Source organism: Musca autumnalis, unplaced genomic scaffold, assembly GCF_047663935.1.
Source record: "Musca autumnalis isolate F117 unplaced genomic scaffold, ASM4766393v1 scaffold_3, whole genome shotgun sequence".
NCBI lineage: Eukaryota > Metazoa > Arthropoda > Insecta > Diptera > Muscidae > Musca > Musca autumnalis.
This window is the reverse complement of record NW_027411866.1, coordinates 166,474,353-166,497,479: the sequence shown is the minus strand read 5'-3', so window position 1 is coordinate 166,497,479 and position 23,127 is coordinate 166,474,353. Positions and strand designations below refer to the sequence as shown.

The 23,127-nt window shown below is 32.9% G+C and overlaps 1 protein-coding gene across 2 annotated transcripts in view; it reads right to left on the bottom strand.

Annotated features, from left to right (window-relative positions):
- The window catches only part of shakB (Innexin family member shaking B), a 1,117,028-nt gene that overhangs the window by 122,653 nt on the left and 971,248 nt on the right, over nucleotides 1-23,127 (bottom strand). For both annotated transcript variants that reach the window (XM_073975227.1, XM_073975226.1), the window contains 2 exons: nucleotides 22,314-22,447; nucleotides 21,903-22,092 (listed from right to left, as the gene is read on the bottom strand). In XM_073975227.1, the coding sequence (XP_073831328.1) occupies nucleotides 21,903-22,092; nucleotides 22,314-22,447 (324 nt within the window). The remainder of the gene's footprint in view (nucleotides 1-21,902; nucleotides 22,093-22,313; nucleotides 22,448-23,127) is intronic.

Below are 23,127 nucleotides of genomic sequence, written 5' to 3'. Positions count from 1 at the left end.
AATATTGTTTCTGATATTTTTACACAATACAATAGAATATGTAAAAATAAAACACTGTAAAAATATAAAAATAGCTTTCAAGCTTTCAGTCCGTTGTATCCCGATTACAACATAATACTTCTTTGGGTGGAATGTGCATACTTCCCGAGATCAGGACTCAACCTGTAGGCCTATTCTATAACTTTGTAACAACTTTACTCATTGTTTATTTTACAACAATTTTTGTTTGTTTTATTGTTGTTACAAAAACAACAGGAATTTTAACAACTTTTGAATCGATAAAAGTTACAGAACACCTGTACAAGACTCCAAATTTAATCAACAAAAATACAGTCGAAATCGCTTATAACGTCGGTCAAGGGACCGACCAAAATCGGACTCTATAAGCGATAGTCGTTATAAACGATACTTGTAAAAGAGGTGCATTTATATTATGTATAGTCACTTTTGGGTATAAATACGTTGATTTTTTTACTTTTTCATCTATATACATACGTACATATGTATGACTTAAAAACAAAATAATAAAAAATAATGATATTAAATACATTCTTCAGCATAGGCATATGATACGGTTATTTTTAAAATAGTCTGTTATTTTAGTTTGGACATTTTAATTCAAACATAAGCTTTAAATTTAACTTAGATCTGAGTTTCGAAAGGGTGTTTTAAAACAAATTCTTTGCTTATAACATCTTCTGAGTAAATAAATTTTTGAAGGGTTTCTACAGCTAGACACGCCTCTGGCACTGACGGTAATTTAAATTCTGGCTCTGTAGTATCGTCAATTTCTTCGTTAGAATTGCATTCATCTTCCAATATTATGTCGTCATTATACGTGCAACTTATTCATCAACATCTTCTACGTGCTGGGAGAAATGAGAATGATGGTAAATGTCTTCAGAACCGTTTAAAGAATAATCGCGCATGACGAAAACAATTAGCAATGACAGAAGACATTTTTCCACGCTTCATTTAACAATATCACTGTATCCAACACATTTAATTTCGTACTTTGATCCTTTTCTATCTTGCCAGATAGTGGATATTTTCGATTTCGGCAGTGTGATTCTAATGATTTTATTACACCTTGGTCCATAGGTTGGAATGCAGATATGACATTGGGTGACAAAAATTCAAGCTTAATTGACTTCAGAGCATCTCCTCGTAATTCAGTTGTCCAACCCCCTTTGCACATGTTGCGCATATGTTTCGTATTTTGTTGTTTGAAAATATTTACATAAAACAATATATGTATTGAGTGAAAGTTTTTCTTCTTTGTATGGTTCGATAGTAAACTTCAAATATTTTACAAAAAACCGACGTTACAACCGATATGACGTTATAAGCGCTGACGTTATAAGCGATATTTATTTGTGTGGAATATAAAGGGCAGAAGTTCGGGACTTTTGGATTTCGTCGTTATAAGCGATATGACGTTATAAACGACGACGTTATAAGCGACAAATAGAAGTACTTTTGTGAAAGTACACCATCAAGTACTTTCCAGACAAAGGTCTTAAATTTGAGGAGATATAATGGGACTTTGTTACAAGGTTTATGCTAGGAAAAAGTTGCATTGTTTAAAATAAGAAGGACATTTTGAAAAAAAATTATGAATTTATCTTCTTTTATTTTATTCGCAACTATATCAGCAGAAAAATACAAAACAAAATTTTCGGTCTAAAATACAATATAATTAGGTTATTCAGAACCAAAATTTAGCTATAGTGTTAATAATTTTAGGATACTGGAGAATCTACAACGAACTGATATTAATTCAATACTAACATTACTTTCTCTTTCTATTATTTGCAGGGACACTGGACATGAAAGCAAACCTGTTAGTACCATTATATTCATTTGGAAACCCCGATGTCCTCACCAGATTTCTTTTGTTTAAGCTTTTTTATAATTATTACTATAATAATTAATATACTAATTTTTAATAATTAGACTTTTAAGAGTGATTATTCAATATTTTTTATATTTTGTGTAAATAAATGAGAATAAGCAATTAAAAAATGCGTTTTATTGTAAAAATGTTAGGGAATTAATTCATTTGCTCCTAAAAGTATGCTCATAGTTCTTAATTTTATTAACATTAACAAAATATTGGCAGCACTGGCAAAGGCATGCGAACAGCGACATCTAGTGAAACGCATGATTGAATTTGGCAAATCCATTTTTCGATCCATTAAATATTTGGAACTTTAACAGGCCGTTAACAAAAATACCCAGCAAAATGTTCGATGCCATTCAATCATGGGTGCAAGTGATCTGGCATGTCATTTGTTTTATTTAGCATCTTCATCGATGAATTTTATATGAGCGTGGACCCCAAAAGATGCTATTCATTTTTGGATCCAATGCTTTGACATGTCATTTTCATCAATGATGGAAATGACATGCCAACATTTCCATCAATGCTTTGGCATGTAATTTTCACCTACCCTTACAACGTTGATTGTGACTTCGAGTCTCCGACAACATCAAAGCTATAACAAATAATTAATCTTATATATTTAGAAAAATGTGTATAAATAAAAACACAATATGCATATCTATTGGATCGATGGAATGGGTTCAAATGTTGATGAAAAGATCGGATCTTTTACGACTTCCTTTGCATGGGTTTAAATGCTAATGAAAAGATCGGATCTTTCACGACTTCGTTTGAACCAATGCAAAAGATGCCATGAAATCATGTCATCGCATGGAACCCCTTTCATCAATTTTGCTGGGCCCAGCAAAATGTTCAATGCCAAAGATGCGATTCAATCATGAGTGCAAGTGATCTGGCATGTCATCTTTTTAGCATCTTCATCGATAAATTTTATATGAGCGGGTACCCCAAAAGAGCTATTCATTTTTGGATCCAAAGCATGTCATTTACACCAATGCTTTGACATGTCATTTTCACAAATCCTTTGGCATGTCATTTCCATCAATGCTTTGGCATGTCATTTTCACCAACCCTTTGCAATGACATTATCATTACGACGAGAGTTTTTACAACGCTGATTGTGATTTCGAGTCTCCGACAACATCAAGCCTATAATAAATAATTAATCTTATATATTAAGACAAATGCGTATAAATAAAAACACAAAATTCATCTCTATTGGATCGATGGAATGGGTTCAAATGCTGATGAAAAGATCGGATCTTTCACGATTTCATTTGAACCAATGCAAAAGATGCCATGAAATCACGTCATAGCATGGAACCCCTTCTTTCAAATTTTGCTGGGACTTGCCAAAAATACAGGTGCCAAAAATGGATTTACGCATTTCAATCATGTGATTCAATAGATGGCGTTATCCCTATGTGTTTGCCGGTGTTACCAACCAGGTTGTCTAAAATTTTGTAGTACAAGAAATAAGTATAGCATACTTTCAGGCGCAAATAACCTTTATTCATGCAAATTGTGACATGGCAGCTCTGGCAGATATATCGGGATAGCGGGCTTCTATTGAATTACATGATTGCAATTGGCAAACTTATTTTTCGCGAATTTCATTCGAATGGAAATATTTCCAATTTATACATTTAATGACAAGAAAAGAAATGTTCGAAAGTGATGTTTACCATAAAATTAATTGTTTTTATTGGCTTATTTGCCATTAAAAATATTTAATTTACAAAATAATGCGAAGAATTTTCTTGAAATGTTGTTGCCATTGTATAATCCAAAAGATGTATAATCCCATGTACTTTCCAGGATGAACTATATTAACATAGCAGTTCTAAGTCATTTTTATACCCTCCACCAGAGTATGGAGGGTATATAAGGTTTGATTTTCCGTTTGTAACGCATTGATATATACATTTATAGGTATATCACCAATATTTTTGAAAATTTAACATAGTTGAAGCCAAGAACACGCGACTTGTGATTGTATATTATGCAAATTAAATGTTTTTGGCTAAAATGAGATGTTTTTGGACGTTGCAAAAATATTAGCATCAACAGTTAATTTGCGTGGAAGCTGTGGCTATATTTATGTTAAAAAATAGGTAAAAATGGGTTGAAGCCAACGTGTCTTTTTTTTTGTTTTCTCTTGATTTGTGTATAAACCAAACTTTTCCCGATTTTCCTGTCAAAGTAAAAGTAGAAGCAAACAAAATAAGGATAATCTCACTAATGTATTAATTTTCAAAATTTGATCTGCTTCTACCATTAACTCGCGATTCTGAGTAATTTGATACGTATATTGTGAATGTAGTCTGCACAGTTTCGTAGAAATCTGCATCCAAATGCGGAAATTTTGTACGAACTTTTTTCTATAAATCATATTTTTCTGGCCTATTTTTTACAATTGTCATTCGAATTCCTCATACTTGATTGTACATTTTAGTTTTTTACGTTCCGGATCCAATAAATCATTCCCCGTGAAAATCCATCTACTAAAACGCGAGTTACGAAACAACTGAAACAACTAGTACAGCATCTTCGTTTTAGCGGAAACAGAGATTTGAAAACTTCAATGATAAGGGAGCTACATTCATTTTATCCCAAAAAATAGTGTGGGATGCTACATCCACGATTCTTGATTGATCGCCTTGAAATAGATATATATCGATGTAGATTTTTTTTGGTGGACATTGAAATCGGATGCGGACAAAAATTGTATTCACTTTGCGCAAATTAGCGATATTTTATAGGTTTTTTAGTGCTAAGATGCAGCCGATGCTACATCTTAGCCTCCAAATTAAATTTCGAAAAATATATACAAATTAAAAGATATTGTGTTGCTGTACATGAAAATCATATGCGGACAAAATGATTTTGATAATTACGCGACTTACACGTATTTTAAAATGCGTATAAATTAAAATGGGTTATGCGACCTCTATTTCCATTTCAGAAGCCTTGAGGTATATCCTTAGCAACCCAATTATCTTCCTCAATAGGAAAGCTTTTATATGAATGTCTATAAAGCAAAATCCGTATATTTTAATGGGAGATTTAAGCAAAATGAAGGAAGTATTCCTATAGATTTTTCCAAAATTTTATACTACATAATGAATGTGAAAAAAATATTTTTTCAAACAAAAAATTATTTTTTTTAACCAAAATATGTGTTTGTTTTGGCTGTGATATCGAAACTATAATACCAATCTGTATGATTTTAGTCTCATTTAATTCCATGCGAATTTTTTCGTAATTTTTTAGCGGGTAAATGGACTTTTATTTTGAAAAAAGCTGACTTACATTCAATAATTTATCAATTTATTATACATTTCGCGAGTACTGAGTAACATTTTACAAATATTAACATTTTTTGAAATGGAATATGAAATATTTGACAACATTTGTGATATATGTATATTCTCAATCAGGATAAAACTCTGGGTCGTTATAGCCATTTCCATCTGTGCGTCTGTTGTATTCACTCTGGCGTCCACAATAATTGACAACCGATTGTATTTTTTCAATAGGCAGATCATGTTCGAAGATGGGCTATATCGGCCCACGTTTTGATATAACCCCCATATAGGAGGATTTTTAGCTAAATTTTATGACCGTACTACCTGTAATTTGCCGTCTGAAATTCCCAGTGCTCACAAAACTTCTCCACCATAGCCCACATATATCTCCCGATTTTCGGTATTTTGAGGATTTAAGCTGCAATTTTCGACCGAACTATCAGTAATTCGATATTTGGTCTAGTGGTCACAAAACTTCTCCACCAAAAATTGCCAACATAGGTCTGCATTTTGATATAGCCGCATATAAAGGTGCAGACAGTTTGAATACATTTTTAAACTAATTATACCCTCAGCATTTATGCTAACGAGGGTATATGAAGAAAAGACAAAATTTTTTAGTTTTCCATAAAAAAAATTAAAATTTTTTTTAAGCTACATGAAAGATTTTTGGTACATAGATTGGGAAAAAAATCCCATTCTTAAATCTGTTCGAGATACTAATTTTGGTTGTTGTGCGCAAAAGTTATGGCGGTTTCAATTCTGATAAAAAGAAAAAAATCTTTAAAAGACTCTAATCATTATATTGAGAAACTCTCTTAATTAGGGGCTCCCTACGTAATATATGATTACTGAGGCCACATAACATTAGTGAACAAGTTTTAAGTTTTCGCGGAAATTGAGAAAGAGTTTAAAAAATTGGTACTTTGCAACTTGTTTTAATAAAATTCAACCTGTTTATGCATCTGAAAAATATATAAAAAATATGTACGTAATCTATACATCGCGAAGATTCAAATGAAACCAAAACTATATAAATCCGTTTAGTGGTTTTCATATTATAGCAAAAACAAAAAAATATATTGAGGAAATTTAAAAAAAATTGTAAGAGAAAATATTTATTAAAATTTATTTTGTGAGTTAGTTGAAAAAAAATGTAGGAAAAATAGGTCGGAGTTATTCTTCTATTTTAGTTTAATTTCACGCAAAAAATCAAATTTTTTATTCTAATCACTTCTCGAATACACACTAAAATCTAGCGGAAGATATGGGTATCGTTCAAATAAATGTTGGGTTCCTTTTAATAGGGTATGCTCTTGAAATAAAACTGTATCGGGTAATGTTCATTTTGAAATGCGTGTAAATCGCGAAATCCTCAAAACCACTTGATGCACATGCGGTTTACCAACACAGCGAATTCTTCTCTTTTAATTTGTACACATTTGCTAGGATTTACTTTGGCAGTTTAGTGTGCAACAAACTGCAGTTTAGTGTGCAACAAACTGTATAACGCTTATAATTTGCACAAAGTGCATACACTTTTTATGCGCATCCGATTTCACTATCAACCGTGAAAAAATACATCGATCTAAACATATTTCAATAAAATCCATCAAGAACCGTGGATGTAGCATCACACAGTATTTTTTGGATAAATCGGATACAGCTCCCATGCCACTAAATTTTTCAAACCGCTGTTTTCGCACAAACGCGAGTGATGATTCACTTTCTTCATTGAAATAGGAACGATCCACAAAAAAGGCGAATTAGTCAGCGATATTTTGAAAAACATTTTTCGCAAATTTTTCAATTTTTGCAGTAGCCATTTCCGCCGTTCTAGTCGATGGATTTTTACGATCTGTGATTCATATGATCCGGATCGTCGAAAAACTAAAATATCGCTGGGTACCAGCACACTTAAAATGATATTGTAAATACTGTACCCAAAAAATAGGTTTTTTAGAAAAAATATCGCACTAAATTTTGGCCTTTGGCAGTAGATTACTCTGCTGCTGTGTGGGCTACATACTCAATATACATATCAGATTATGCGAAATCGCGAGTTCTTTAATCCTATAATTGGTTTTTCGAAATATCCGAATGCGCGTCCCAGTTACATAAAAAATACAAAAAACACCTGAAATCCGGCTTCAAAATGTCAGCATCCATAAAAGGTGGATGCAGTGAAAATTTTGGAAAGTGATACATTAGAAGTGTAATCTTCATTTTGTATTCTCCAACTTTTACTTTGGACAGATGTCCGTCATTTGAATGGTTTAATCAGAAATCGAATAGCAATGTAAAAAACCTGTTTAGATTCAACGTGTTTTTACCTATGGTTTTTCCTTTACGCGGTCGTAACTACCACGTAAATTAAAATTTATTGGTAAAATTTTTGAGCTTTGTACAAAAACATCTAAATTAATCCAGCAATAGTCATAGTTACTGGCAAACTACAATAGTTCGCGTATTATAATAGTGCAAACCTTGGCTTCATGGAAACTAAAAAATTTTGACTTTTCCTCATATACACTTTCATACGGGCAAAATGTGCCTCATCGAAATAATGGTTTTAGACCCTAAGTATGTTTGGACGAAATGTGTTTGAGACAATTTAGAGTCGATTGAGCAATGCCCGACCGTCTGTCTGGCTGGCTGGAGCGCACGATAACTCTCGAACGGATAACCGATTCGGTTCAAATTTTGGCTTTCATAATATTCTACCCAAACTTAGTTTAAGTTCGAAGATGGGTTATATCGGTCCACTCCTTCCGGTACCTCCCCCACAAAAGTTCGAAAATGTTCGGAAAATTTGTGCGCACGATACTTTGCCCATCGTGAAATGTGCACCATACTTAGATAACGTTTCAATATGGACTCAATCGGTCCACTCCTTCGGGTACCTCCCACACAAAATTTCGGAAAAGTTCAGTTTAGGGCCATCTCTCGAGTCGCTTTGATTTTTGTTTTAGCAACTTGTATTCACTGCCTTCCATACGACGGTACAAATTTTATCAGGGGCAAGTTCATACTTTCTGAGAAAATAGCCTGAAAGTTGCAAAAAACCCCTATGACACAGTGTGAGGTGGTTGGAGCGCAAGATAACTCTCGAACGGATCTGCCGATTCGGTCCAAAATTTGGCCTTAGTAATATTTTGTCCAAACATAGTTTAAGTTTGAAGATAAGCCATATCGAACCACTCCTTCAGGTACCTCCCCCACAAAAGATCAAAAATGTTCGGAAAAATTGTTCCTACGGTGCCAAACGTCTATACTTTACACATCGTTATATATCTACCAGATATAGATCAGGTTCAAATATGGACTATATTTGTCCACTCCATCCGGTACCTCCCACACAAAATTTCGGATAAGTACACTTTAAGACCTGATATCGAATCACTTTGATTTTTGTTGACGCAACTTGCATTCGCTGCCCCAATTACGATGGTAAAAGTTTTTTTAGGGGCAAGTCATTACTTCTTGAGCAAACAGCCCGAAAAGTGTAAAAACCTCCTATGGCACCATATGTTGTGGCTGGAGATCCACTTCCATAACGGTCAATGTCGATCAATTCCTTTTAGTATCTCCTCCGCAAAACTTTTGATCTTTAATCCTAATCAACATTTTTGTCGGTTCAAACGCCCAAAATTTTTAAAACCCCCTAAATGCATGCGTATTTTGGGAAAAAATTGTTTTAATATACACAGGCTGAGGGTATATCTCTGTCGGCAAAGCCGACTGATACTTTTTTACTTGTTTTATACTTATTTAGGTATCAGTGGTCATAAAATATCTCCGCCCAAATTGTGGACATTAAAGAAAAAAATATTCTGTTTTAGTTCAGAATATTTTATGTTGGAGGGTAAAAAAAGTTCGGCCCGGCCGAACTTAACGCTTTTTTACTTGTTACCTCTAAAATACCTCTTTCTGTGCAGGACATATTACGACACTACATGCAAATATGTTGCACTGATATATGTCCATAACCATAGAAAACCAAAACACAATTGGTTTCTTATGGTTATTAGAGTTGTACAATCTAGTTCATTTGAAAGATCTAGTTCAATAGCTCAGCTCTTTAAACTGAACTAGGTCAGTAATCTAGTTCATAGTTCACTGTCCAGTTCAATCATTCGAATAAAAATCGTTCACCGGCTCTTAATCGGTCGTTTGATGAAAACGCATATATACACCAAATACAAACAAACAAAAGACTAATATAATTTAACTACTCCATAACAAAACTATTACATTTACATAGTTTTATTGCATTCTTAAAGAAAGATTAATTAAGTTTAGAAAAAAACATCCTTCATTTAGGTGGCTGGCAAAAAATCTTATGTTGTCTGTGTGTGTGTGTAGAAATTGTCATTGCGAAAAAGCTTTGTGTGTGTGTTTCTTTTTATGTTTTCCCTTTTTTTCTATCCAAAAAGGCAGATTCATTAGGTAATCGATTCGACATATTGTAATATGTTATGTCCCTATGTTTTTGTAGAAATCTTCATTTTCGGACAGCTATTCCATGTACCTTGATCCAAAACATAAACAAACTGATCACATTACGAAGGCATCCCTTAAAATAGACGACGCCGTCACTTTATGTATGTATTTGTGAACGACATGTTGAACTAGATTGTGAATCGTTCGTTGACGTACGGTCACCGACTGATTATAGTTCAGTGAACTATTGAACTATAATGAACTATATCGGCTGATCTAGTTCATACGCTCTTTTCAATGAATCGTACAATTGAACTAGTTCGTTCATGAACTATACAACTCTAATGGTTATGGCTATGGCATTATCCCAGCAAACCAATCGTACCGATATCGTAACGAAATCGGAACAAATTTCGGACGTTACGTCCGATATCTGATCCGAAATCGTAACGATATCTTAACGAAAGTTGTATGGAGTGGTTGACATAATTTCGGAACGAAATGTCGGAGCGAAATCGGATCGATTTCGGTCAGAATTCGCAACGAAATCGGAAGAAAATCCTTGGGAAATTCGGAATTCGAATTTTTTCCTCCGAATTTTCGTACAGATTTCTGAACGATTTCGGAATAATGTCGTATGAAAATCTGAGGTTCCTTCCGAACTCTCGTAAAGATTTCTGAACGATTTTGGAATAATTTCGTATGATTATCGAAGGAAAAAAATTTTTTCTGATGCCAACTTTTTATTGATAAATTTTCTTTGTTATGTTTTTTATTGGAAGATTATAATTTCAAAGATATCTAATGATTTTCACTGTTGTTATCATTTTGTAGTTATAGTAGAACAATGTAAACTTTGTGTACGAATATGTTGAGTCTATCAGCACTAGCTTGAATTATTATATGTTGCATTTATATTTAAAATATTTAAAAAATGTATATGCGAATTTTATAACCAACCATTTTGTTTTTCGACAACAAACTAAAATGTTGCTTGTTAGATATATACAAAAGGTGGTTGTTGTGCGAAGGGAAATTTGTTTCCGAAATATCGATCCGAATTCGTAACGAAATCGGAAGAAAAACATTAGCAAATTCGAAGGGAAATTTACTTCCGACATTTTCTCCGAAATCGGAACGAAATCTGAACGAATCCCCCTACGAAAAATCGTATAGAAATCGATACGAAATCTGAACGATTTTGCTTCCGAAATTGTTCCGATATGTCGGACATCCGACATTTGGTTTGCTGGGATGTTATGTCACTACTAATCATGGCGGAATAAGAAGGTGTATTGTATTATATATCTTTGTTTTCAATCATGTCGCCCAAGAGATGGCGCAATTTTGATGTGTATGCAATGTCACCAACTACAGGAACATTTGATCTTTTATACTCAGCGGAGTACTTTTAGAGCATATATTTAGGCGCAACTAAAGAGTTCAACAGAAAACTTACATTTTAATTAACAAACATTGATATTCTCATGAATTAAAAATTACCGAATTAAAAGAAAAAAAAAATGCAAAATAAAACACAATGTAATTTTGGTTATTCGAAATTAAAAGCATGTAGCATTTATTAACGTAAGCAAATTAAATTAACAAAACATAAAGAATACATAACAATTATTGAGTATTAATTTTTGCTGTTAGAAAAGAAAAAAAAAATAAAAGAAAAAACATGTGTTATTAAAGTAAAATGTTGTTTGTTAAATAATTTACATTGCAAAATAATTACAATTCTTTAGCTAATGGCCTTCGTAGCCAATGCTTTTTTACCCCATTTAATATTAAATAAATCCAATCCAGTTTTAATTTAAATAATAAAGCCCATAGATATCTATGTGTGAATTCCAAAGGACTAAGAAGTTTGAAAGCGAGTATTGCATATCGATATATCTACACATTATTTTGTTTACTTTCCCTCACAATCCTCGAACATGTAGTCGTGTCATGTCATCTTTATGACCAAGGAAATAGTAAGAATCGAACGAAAAAAAATATGTGAATTAATTTCTTAACAATAGCAGCACTAACACTACTTTTTTTACTGCTGTTTTTGTTGCTTTTATCGTTATAATTTTCCCTTTTTTCCCGAACATCAAGCGGACAGCAGCAGCAGCATGCTGTTGCTCTGTTTATAACAAAATGCATTTGGATTGTTGCCCAAATACATCAAGCTGCAGGAGAAAAAAGAAATCATCAACAACAACAAAACAACAATTGCAATAAGTCTACGATTTTAATGATGAAGGCAAAGGCAAAAAAGTGTTTAAGATTTCTTCTTTCTTTCTTATTCCTATTATACATGTTTGTACAATGGCATTCACATACAACCAGTCCCGTCATCAATGCAAAACGATGGATTTGGCGTCCATGGACGACTGATGTTTGGATGTGTGGTGATATATAAAATATTCATAGGGCACATGGTTTGCACATTTGTTGCTTGGCCTTTTCGCTATTTTTTCTTTTATAATGCTGATGATGATGCTGCTTGCTGATTGTTTTGATATTTGAGGCGATAATCAAAACCAATTTAAACAATGGCATACAGAGCGATAATATCGTTGTCTTCATGATATGACATCAAAAACTATACGACTTTCATTTGGTATCCATATGCAATGGAATTAATGCATTTTGCTCCCTGTTGAAAGAAATCAAAGTAGACAGCATGCATATATTTATTTCTATTGTACATTTCCGGCATAGACGTCTAAATGGACATCAATGATTTCTTTCATAGCTAAAGTTATTCTCACTTTTTGTCTATACTATAAAAATGAGAGTCATTTGAAAATTGATTTATTTTGTGAAACTTGTTTTAGATTATTGCCAATTGGCAGAAAGTGACATTATCCTTTAGATGTGTTATGTGTATATAAATATTAAGTAAAAGCAAAATATGCAAATACACAATTTCTCTCTCTAGTTTATTCGAAATTCAGAATTGTTAAGTTCTTATTTTTAATATTTTGAAAACATGTTAAAAACGATATATACGACAATTTTTTCTCATATTTCCGATGTCAATAATTAATTTCATATGCTTCCAGTAACAAAGGTGATATTGTCAACATAATGGATACAAGTCGTTAAATAATATTTATTGAGTACTTATTTCAACTCATTCTACATTACCCTATTTCTTCATCATTTCAATTATTGAACTAAAAACTTGTAAATGAATGGTCTACATTCGCTACAAAATGCTTGCTTAGGTTATTACCTCCCAAAAATTTCCATAATGCATATTCCATTATTTGTTTTCTCACTTTTCACTGAATTGTTTATTTTCGTCTTAATAAGTGGTTGCCATATATCCAGAGTTTCTTTCTATTCACACAATCTTTTGTTTTTTTTTCTCGGGCCCACTTTAGCTTCTTAAAGAAGATGCATTATTTGAAGATGACTAGTGCTGCTCTAATTGGTGTTCTATTTCGAATATGTATAGAGGGAGAGTGCTTCGATCATGTTTTATATCCATTAAGAATAAGACTTCATTTAATTGTAGTGATTTTTTGTCCCTAGTTGTTTGTTTTGTTACTAAAAATATCTTAATTAAGTGCATTTTCACACCATTTGTTTAAATATTAATGTATTTGTTGTTATAATTATTATTTGTCTTCAATTTAAACAAATTATGACGTGCAACGTTGATTTTAATTTATGGAGAAATAAGTAAAGGAAATTTTTGCATTATTTTATAGTCGAAGAAAAATATTCCTTTCACACTAAAAAATCATATTTACTAATTACAAATATTATAATATTCAATTATTCAAAAGTTATATTAAAATATTTTTAAAATAGGCCTTCGAAGTATTAAAATCAAGCAACTGCATATTGGACAAAGAATTAAAATAATTTAAAATTAAGTTTTTGTATGGCGATGGAACACCATCGTCGATACTATAGTATGGAACTCGATCTTAATGCAATTTTTTCAATGAAATCTCTTTAGTGTGGACCGGGACTAAAGAAAGGTTTGTTCTCGATAGATCCATCACAAAATGACAATCGCTCAAAAAAGGGCTCTTGTCGATTAGTGGAAAGAGATATTGAAATAAATGGGATCGCGGAGCTCCAAAAGACGTTTATAAGATGATCACTGGTGACGAATTATGGATCTGTACGTATGAGCCCGAAACAAAACACCAATCGTGTGGGTCTTCTAAGAAGAGCCAAATCCAACAAAAGTTGTTGATGGAAGAAACCGATTGTTAATTTCTATATGAGATTCGATAGTTAACACATTGAAAATACCAAAATCAAAAAATTAGGTTAAAATATTGGAAGGTGTGTGCGTGGCGTGCCCCTAAAGACAACAATTTTTCCCAATTTTGGAAAATACGTTATTTTTGCAAATATCTGCAGAAAAAGATAGCTATTTCTCAGAAACTACACGAGGGTTACTAAAAAAACTTCTGGGCTAGTGTCGCCAGGCGTCATTCGACTTTTTATACCTCAGCCTTTAGGCTAGAAAGGGTATATATTAGGCCGGGGCGATTTGTGTGGAAGGAAAAAACCTTAATAGGCCCTTCGCGTTTCTGATTCCTGGGATTGAACTGAGCAAAAAAGTCTACTGGACCATATGTCTACGATGAAAATCGAGCCTCCCAATTTTGACTTTAAGTTTTTTATCTACGTTTTTTTGACCTCATGGCTTATAACAGCCAAACCATTGAGATTTTCGAGCCAACACAAAGACAAAAATTGTAGCCAAGACAGTAATTAAGAACTCTCTAACACATCGCAAAAGCATTGGAACGCTTTTTCAGGCAGTTTTAGTCTTGAGAAGGTACAAACTTTTCGGAAATGTCGATAAATGACACTGTGCTACAAAAGTTGACCAGAAAAATATTCAAGCGTTCTGACGCAAAATTCCATCGTGTTGGGATCCATGGAGAACGAAAATGCCTTTAGTTCCTTTGGGTAGCTTCGTTTTATTTTTTTATAAGGGTAAAAGTAGTGCAAATCTGGGTTTCTTATATTTTCATATTTAAACGGGCATATCAAATTTTTTCCACAACGGATTTCTTTCGATCCTACTTTCTTTTAAAGGGGTGAAATATATCTTTCGAACAATTTATTATTTTTTTTTTTAAATCGGTTAACAAATGGCTAAGTTATAGTGGTTTAAGTCTGAAAAACCCCACAAAAAACTATAACTGAATTTCTCACAGTTTTCAAAATAAATATTGAACAAAGCAAAAAAAACATTATATTTTTAAAAATTATGATAACAAGTAAAAAGGCGTTAAGTTCGCCCGGGCCGAACCTTTTATACCCTCCACCATTAAATGGTCTTAATTAAAATGGAATAATTAGGGTCCTTTTACAATTTTAGGTGGAACAACTTTTCGACAATGGATAGACTCCTACTGCCTCTCACTATTGCTTGAATTACACTGTGAACATAAATGTTGGGGCAGAGATAATTCCTTTTGGAGATGAAAGCCCTTGGTGTGTGTATATTAAAAACCCCGAAGGACAGATGCGCCGTGAGTCGAACTTCAGCGTTATGGCGTGATGAAGTTTTTGCAAGAGACCCTGTAAGCCATCATCAATTAGCATTATATCTTTGTTTGTTGTTTTTGTAGAGCACTTAAGCAACATTGAACAAAGATATAACGCTAATTCCTGATGGCCCACAGGGTCTCTAACAAAAATTTCATCACGCCATAACGCGGAAGTTCGACTCACGACGGATCTGTCCTTCGGGGTTCATAATATACCCACCAAGGCCTTTCTTCCCCAAGAGGAATTTTCCGTGCCCCAGACTTTCACCTCCATTTTGTTGCACAGTGTTATCTAATCTAAAAAAATGTGTACAGCGAGGTGAAAGGTACCACATACGGGGATCTATCAAAGAGTCAACCTATTTTTAAAGTTTTTGGCGGAAAAGTTTTATAGCTGCAGGGAACTTCAAGGGTCAAATGGAGGGTAGTTTCATCAAAACAATGTAGACCCTCAAAAATGGACCCATGTTGTCGAATTTTAGTGAAGAACTTTCGTGACCACTGAAAATTCCCGAAAATCGGGAGGTAAAGTTATATGGGGGGATAGACCAAAACATGGACCTATGTTGACGATTATTTTTTAATAGACAAAATTGTAGCTAAAATTCTCAAAATACCGATCATTACAGCTAGTTCGGTTAAAAATTTCAGATAAAATTCTCAAAATACCGAACATCGGGAGATACCGTTATATGGGGCTACACCAAAACATGGACCTATGTTGACGATGTTTCGTTGGAGATGTTTTATGACCACTGAGAACTTCAAATGTCAAATTACAGCTATTTCGGTTAAAAACTGTAGCTAAAATTCTCAAAATACCGAAAATCGGGAGGTACCGTTATATGGGGACTATACCAAAACATGGACCTATGCCCATATCCTTTGGGATATAAGTTTGTTGATCACTAGGAACCCTAAGTGCCAAATTATAGCTAATTCGGTCTGCAAATGTGGCGAAGAACGTCAAAATACCTCAAATCCGGAGGTACCGGGAGCTATACCAAAGAGTGGACCGATATAGCCCATCTTCGAACTTGACCTGCCTATGGAAAATTTCAGCACCAAGTTTTGGGTATGGTAATATTTTATCCAAACTTAGCTTAAGTTCGAAGATGGGCCATATCGGTACAATTTTTTTCTTGCGCAAGTCCATACTTCTTGAGATATTAGCCTAAAACCTCCATGAAACCCTGCCAGCACCAATCAAAATGCCAAATCCGCAAAATAATTCTTGCAGGGAGTTTCTGATTGGTATAGACTTTGCACATCGTATTATTTCATTTAGTCATGTATCAGGTTAGAACATGGACTATATCCGCTCACTCCTTCGGGTACCTCCCACACAAAGTTCGGAAAAAGTGAAGTTTAAGAGCTCCTCTCGCATCGTTTTGATTCTTTTTTGAGTAGGTTGTTCTATTGGACTCATTTACAAGGGTACAATTTTTTCCCAGAGTAAGTCAGTACTTCCTGAGATAGTGGCCCAAAAGCTCCAAAACCCTGACGGCACATACTAAAGTGGTTATCGTGCAAGATAACTCCAAAACTTTTTCAAAAATTTCTTCCAAACTTATGGCCGGTTTCTCTAAGACGATTCGAATACAAATTCGTTCGTATTGCAACCAAATACCTGTTCTTGTAGAATTTATGTTTGATTGAAAATAAAAATGAATTACATATTTTTCAAACACCCAGAAGTTTGGTAGTAGCTCGAACGAATTTGAATTCGAATCGTCTTAGTGAAACAGGCCATTAGTTTAACGTAACTTAATATTCCGAATCCTTTATGAAGAAGTGTTGTTACTAAAAATGTTTGGTATATGTCAATGATTTGGTATAGCCCCACATAAGGGTACATACAGATTTTAAAACAAACTCATGATTCAAAATTAATATATTTTATATACGGCATAATTATTGTGTTTGGTTTGGTTTTTTTGTCAGAGTCTGAGGGTATATCTCCGTCAGAATAGCAGACTGATACTTTCTTACTTGTTAATGTATTGGAAGGTGTAATAAACACAACACTCATATTTTGATGAAAATAGTAAAAAAACTCAAAAATTTCACTTTGACCTGCAACTACTTGATCGAATTTGACCCTTTTTGATTCACCAGAAAGCTGATTATGTTATCTGACGAACAATTAATTATTAAAGTATCTCAATCCGTTCAAAAGTAACAGAACTTTGACCGGACAAAACGTGGAATTGATGGGTCATTCGCTGTACTGCCTTGGCACATAAAAAAGGCGCGATAAACGACATGCGTCGCCAGAAGATGCTGTTGGAGTTGTCTCAATTGGAGTGGAAAGATGTATAAGTCATGCTAGAAAATACTTAAAAAAAGAAAACGATTATTTATGATAAATATTCGCGTTTTCATTATTAATTCAGAAACTTTTCTAGTAGCCCTCGCATATTTCTGACATGGAGGCACATTGAAAAAAAGATATATAGTATGAAATTACCACACACAAAAAAATACAACACGACTAAAGTGTTTAGTTTCATTAGATTTTAAGATTGCCAAAGTTTGAGCATAATCGGAATATGTTAACACGTTCCACTGGGGCCTCAAAGTTTCAATGCCCCCTATATATAGCTAATATTAAAATTCGACCCGATTTTCACAATTTTTTTGTAGGATTACACACAGAAATGAACTGGTAAAAATTTCTCATCGATTGGACAATAAATATGGCCTTTAGAGCAATTTCGTGAAAATTCACCTTTGGTCCTATACAATTACTATGGAAACTTTATGGACCTAGTGACACGTGTTAACATATTCCGATTGTGCTCAAACCTAAAATCTAACAAAACTAAACACACTAAAAATATCCGACATCGATTTCTTTCCCTTTGAGTTAAAACCAGTCTTCTGCACATACAAACAAAAACAAATGATTTCGTTTTAAATTGTGTGTGTAAGCAAATTGATACACACCGACAGCGGAAGGTGCTCCCTTTGAACACCCTTGTAGTCAAAATAAGGCATATGGTCTGTTTCACTAAGACGATTCGAATTCAAATTCGTTCGAGCTACTACCAAACTTCAGTTTTTCGAAAAATATTTAATTCACTTTTGGTTTCAATCAAACAAATAATTCTACAATAATAGGAGTTCTACAATAATAGTAATTCGAACGAATTTGAATTCGAATCGCCTTAGAGAAACCGGCCATTAATGTCTTGCTTATAGCAACACGTAAAAGTTAATTTTACATATTTTTCCTTAAAAAATGCGAATAAAGTGCTTTATTTAAGTATTCTATTCTTGTAAAAAAGACTTTTCGTTTAAAATTATAAGTTTGTATAACATTTTTGAAAGATTATAGCTCTGTTACTTTACATGCAAGAATCTTCAAGTTTTACCACTTTTTACTCGGAAAGTGTTCCTTTACTTCAGACACCATACGATTCATATGGGAGCAGTTTACAACTTTTACTACTTTTGCCGGTTTTACCATTTTCAAAAGTAAATGAATAGACCATATGTTTGTTGGGTAATTCATAAAATTCACCACATACATATCTAAAATTGATTTCAACAATACTGAAGACGTGCCATAATGGCGATAAGTAGGTAGTTGCGTTTGAAATATCGCTAAAACTGTTCCTTTAAGATTTTGGTGTCTTTCCACACTATATGTATGTAGATAATACTGTTTTTAGTATTTACTAGGCGTTTAGACACAGACAGTATTTGGCAAGACAATAGCAAAGTTACAAACCATTTTCACCAATATATTCATACTTTTCTCTATACATACAGTGCCCGCATAATTATTTTGACATGTTTGAAAAAATAATGTGTTTGGTTATTTACCGGATTAGTCTTCTACGAAATATAAAAAATTATTCTGGCTAATCCTTTACTAGAGTACTTAAAATTAGTAATAAATTTTATAAACTCGAATATACGCTTGCACTTTTGTAATGGAAATAAAATTTCACTGCGTGGCATAAGTATTTTGACAAAAATTTTCTGTTGATTTTTAGACCTCAGCAATTAAAAATGTCTTTTTTATATTTTTGATTGTTATCAGTTACCGTAAAATAATATATTTCACACACATCTGTACCATTATGGACCCTTTAACGGATCGATATTTCAAGGATATAGGGATAATCAAGAGATTTATCATTAAACAACATTTTCGATGGTTTTCTTCCATTATCTCGGAATATTTTGCTGATTTCGACTTTTTATGAGAGTAAGAATATTTCTTCTCTTACAAATGTGATATTTGAAGGAAATAACTTTATGTTTTAACCGGAAACACGCTCTAAACGTGCTCCACAAAATTCAGCCTTACCATAGTAGCAGTGTTCTGCAAATGAATACATAACACTTCGATCAATTTACTGCCATGTTGTTATGAAAGATCGTTCAAAGTGCCAACATAGTCATTATAGTCCTCATCAATAACGATAAAAATTAAATATTGTAGTATTTTAAAGGGTGGATCAGGCTATTCGGATGCCTGGGATCATTTAGGTATGGAAATAGTGTCAGAAGGACATTTATTTCACAAAGATACCCAACTATGCTCAAACACAATGATTGTGGGGGTGAATGATTTTTATTGAAAATCTAGTTGACAATTTTTGTAGTTATGCCTTATCAACCGAGTGGAATACAAAAAAAGTTAATTCAAATAAATATTTTTCTAATGTATAGAGGTTCTAGTCTTAATAGAGAACTTGCTTTGACATCGAAATTGCTCAGAAGATGAGGATTTGTGCACATAAGTAACACGGCGTTTATATTATAGCCTTTTGCGGGGTTAACCTTCTTTATGAGGATTTATTTGAAATATAAGCAATGGAATTGACATTTAAAACCCAGTCGGTTTGTTAAATCTGTCTGTAATTTCACATTTTCTGCCTAGATCTTGCATATTTACAGCGTTTTCGGTATTTGGATATTTATTCGTTACAAAATAAATAGATAACTGCAGCAATGTCTAATCATTAGCTACAATTATCACCGAAACTGTCATTATAAATTTCGTTACAACTTTTAACACCAACATTCCCTATTTTAAGCTCTGTTCCAGAACTAAAAAGTTTTTACAATTTTTACCACATATACACGTTTTGCGTTCCCGTACACAAAATTTATGTGAAAATCGTTTACGACTTTTACGACTTTTACCACTTTATAAAGTACGGGAACAGGTCATTAATTTAAAATCTATTGGTGTTAAGTACATTTTTACTTAAATGTTAATAATTTAGCTAAAGCACTTGATTTTGGTACCAAAAGGTACGATTGAGTAACGAAAGTAACGTAATAATGACGTGTCAAAATACTTATGCCGTTTTGCTTTTATCTCCCTTTTTAAACATTCGTCTACCTAATAACAAATCAAGCTATTTTTTTTTTGATCCAGTAATTTTTATTTATGTGTGAGGCAAAAGAAACCCCCTTAGATGTTAATATCCCGTTTTATGAATGCTGACAATAATTATATGATTTTTAAGACAAATGTAGATTTTGTCAAAATAATTATGCCAGGCACTGTATTTAAAAATTTATAAATGTATTTGTGAAAAAGGTTTGTATTTTTGCTATTGTCTTGCCAATACTATCATTTGTAAACACCGGGTTACGATTTCGTAGTTGAAATATTTGTTATAATGTCGATAAGTGTGATAATATATTATCAACAGGAAGTTGGATACAAAGATAATAGTGATTGAACGAACACTCTTATCTGTCGGACCTCAGCACACTATTATCTTGGGGTTGCGTTTGTAAAAATATAAGCTCTGTTCCTTTACGTGCAAGAATCTTCATGTTTTACAACTTTTTACTCGAAAAGCGTTCCTTTACTTCAGACACCATACAATTCATATGGAAGTAGATTACAACTTTTGCTACTTTTGCCAGTTTTACCATTTTCAAAAGTAAAGGAACAGACCAATACATGAAAGCACCAAAAAAATGAAAATGAAAGTGTCAGGTTGATTTAGATGAATATAACAAAAAGAAGATATGACGAGCACTTGGTAGGTTATACAAAAGCATCATGCAATGTGTGCGAATGAAACACACCCAAACTCTAGTTTTCGAAATATAATCGCCTTTGCTTTTGCTTCAAAACAAAAACAAATTTGAGAACGCACACACGAGTTTGGTAGTATTTCGTACACAAGTGAAAATGTTCTTATCGACATACAGAAATTACAGAAATTGTCGTTTGTTTCTTTTGTTTTCTCAATGTTATCCAATAAACTACTACATTTTATAGTAGTATGTACTAAATGCTTTGAACATTGCTATAATATCGTTGAATTAGTACATACAATGTTATGTCGGTATTGCAGTTTTCGGGAAGAAATAAGTGTCTTGGCTAACAACTGGTCTTTAAATATGTACATATTTCTGTTATTCAACGTGTAGCATTATGGAACACTATTATCTCTGGAACATGATGTTAGTTACCGAATGCCATGTTCGTAGGGCAATCATTCTGTGTACTAAGTGTCTGTGGTTACATTTCGTCGATAAATATGTAACTCTGTTATTTGTCTAGACTTATGTAAACTCTATTATCTTTAGAACTTGGCGTTATTATTAAATGTTATCGATAATTAGCAAATAAGTGAATTAGAATTGTCTTTAGAACTTGACGTTATTATTAAATGTTATCGATAATTAGCAAATAAGGAGAATATTTAAAATGGAATATATTTTAGTACTCACCTGAAAAAATAGCGTAAACGCCACCCATTGATAATATTTTGTATGTTTTATTGTTAGAGGTCCACGTCCCTGTGAATTATGAACCCCAGGAAAAGGCACCTCGGAACCTTGCTTTTTCATAAAAGCATCCACCACTGTATATGTTGAATGTATCCAACAATATGTATTAAGTACATCTTCCGGAATGTCTCTGCGATGTTTGTTGGTAGTATTTGAGGCAAAGAAAAATAGGAAAAGTTTATAGAGAAAAAAGAAAGTGTTATGAATGTTCTTTTTAATACGAATATGTTTCAAAATTGATATGGTTATGCGGCTACAGAATTCGACTACATAAGGATTGATTTGAATTGAGGTTAATGTTAGTTGCATGGAACGAACAGGAGTTACACACTTACTTAACGTACAACTTACCTCGTATGTACACAGTCTATTGGATTTCCTACGTATTGACGCGTTGTAACAGCAATTGAAAATGTTATTAATAATATAACGGTTGCATTTGTGTGTAGGCGAAATACAGGTGAATCGATTTTGACATGAGACACCTGTTGTTGCAAGTAATTTTAAGTTTCAGACAGACCATATTGATGATGACAAGACAAGGGCGCGCAATTGTGTCAGATTTTCAAAATTACAGGAAATTTTGAATTTTGTTATCGTTTGTCGTTGAAAAGGGTGGTCATTATTTGTGGTTGGTAGGTCAAGCGATCGTTGGTTGGTGTTGAAGTGTTTGTATTTTTGTTTGTTTTGTAAGTGTGTTTTTTGAAGGGAAGGGAGATATAAAAGAAAACTTGTATTAATATCATTTATATAGAAAGAAGAATAAGTTTGTTCACAACATAAAAATTTAAATAAATAGAAAAAAATTTATACAATATAAATATTAAAAATACAATTACATAAAATGTTTGGCATGTTTTTATTCCTATAAATATATACGTTGTTTTTTTAATATTTTAGTGTATTATTCATAAATATTTAAACTAAAGTTATGGCATTTATGTTATGTTTGTTTGTTGTTTTATATTTGCCAGCAATTTGTTGTTCGTTTGAAATGTATAATAGTTTTCAGGCAATAATTAAACAAATACATATTTTAATGATGATCAATTATTCCAATTTTATATTGTGTATTTAATAGTTTGCTCATTTTGGTTATATTTAAAAATAAATACCTATATTTTAGTTGAGTTGTTTGTTTATTTAATTCGTTGTGTGCAACTTG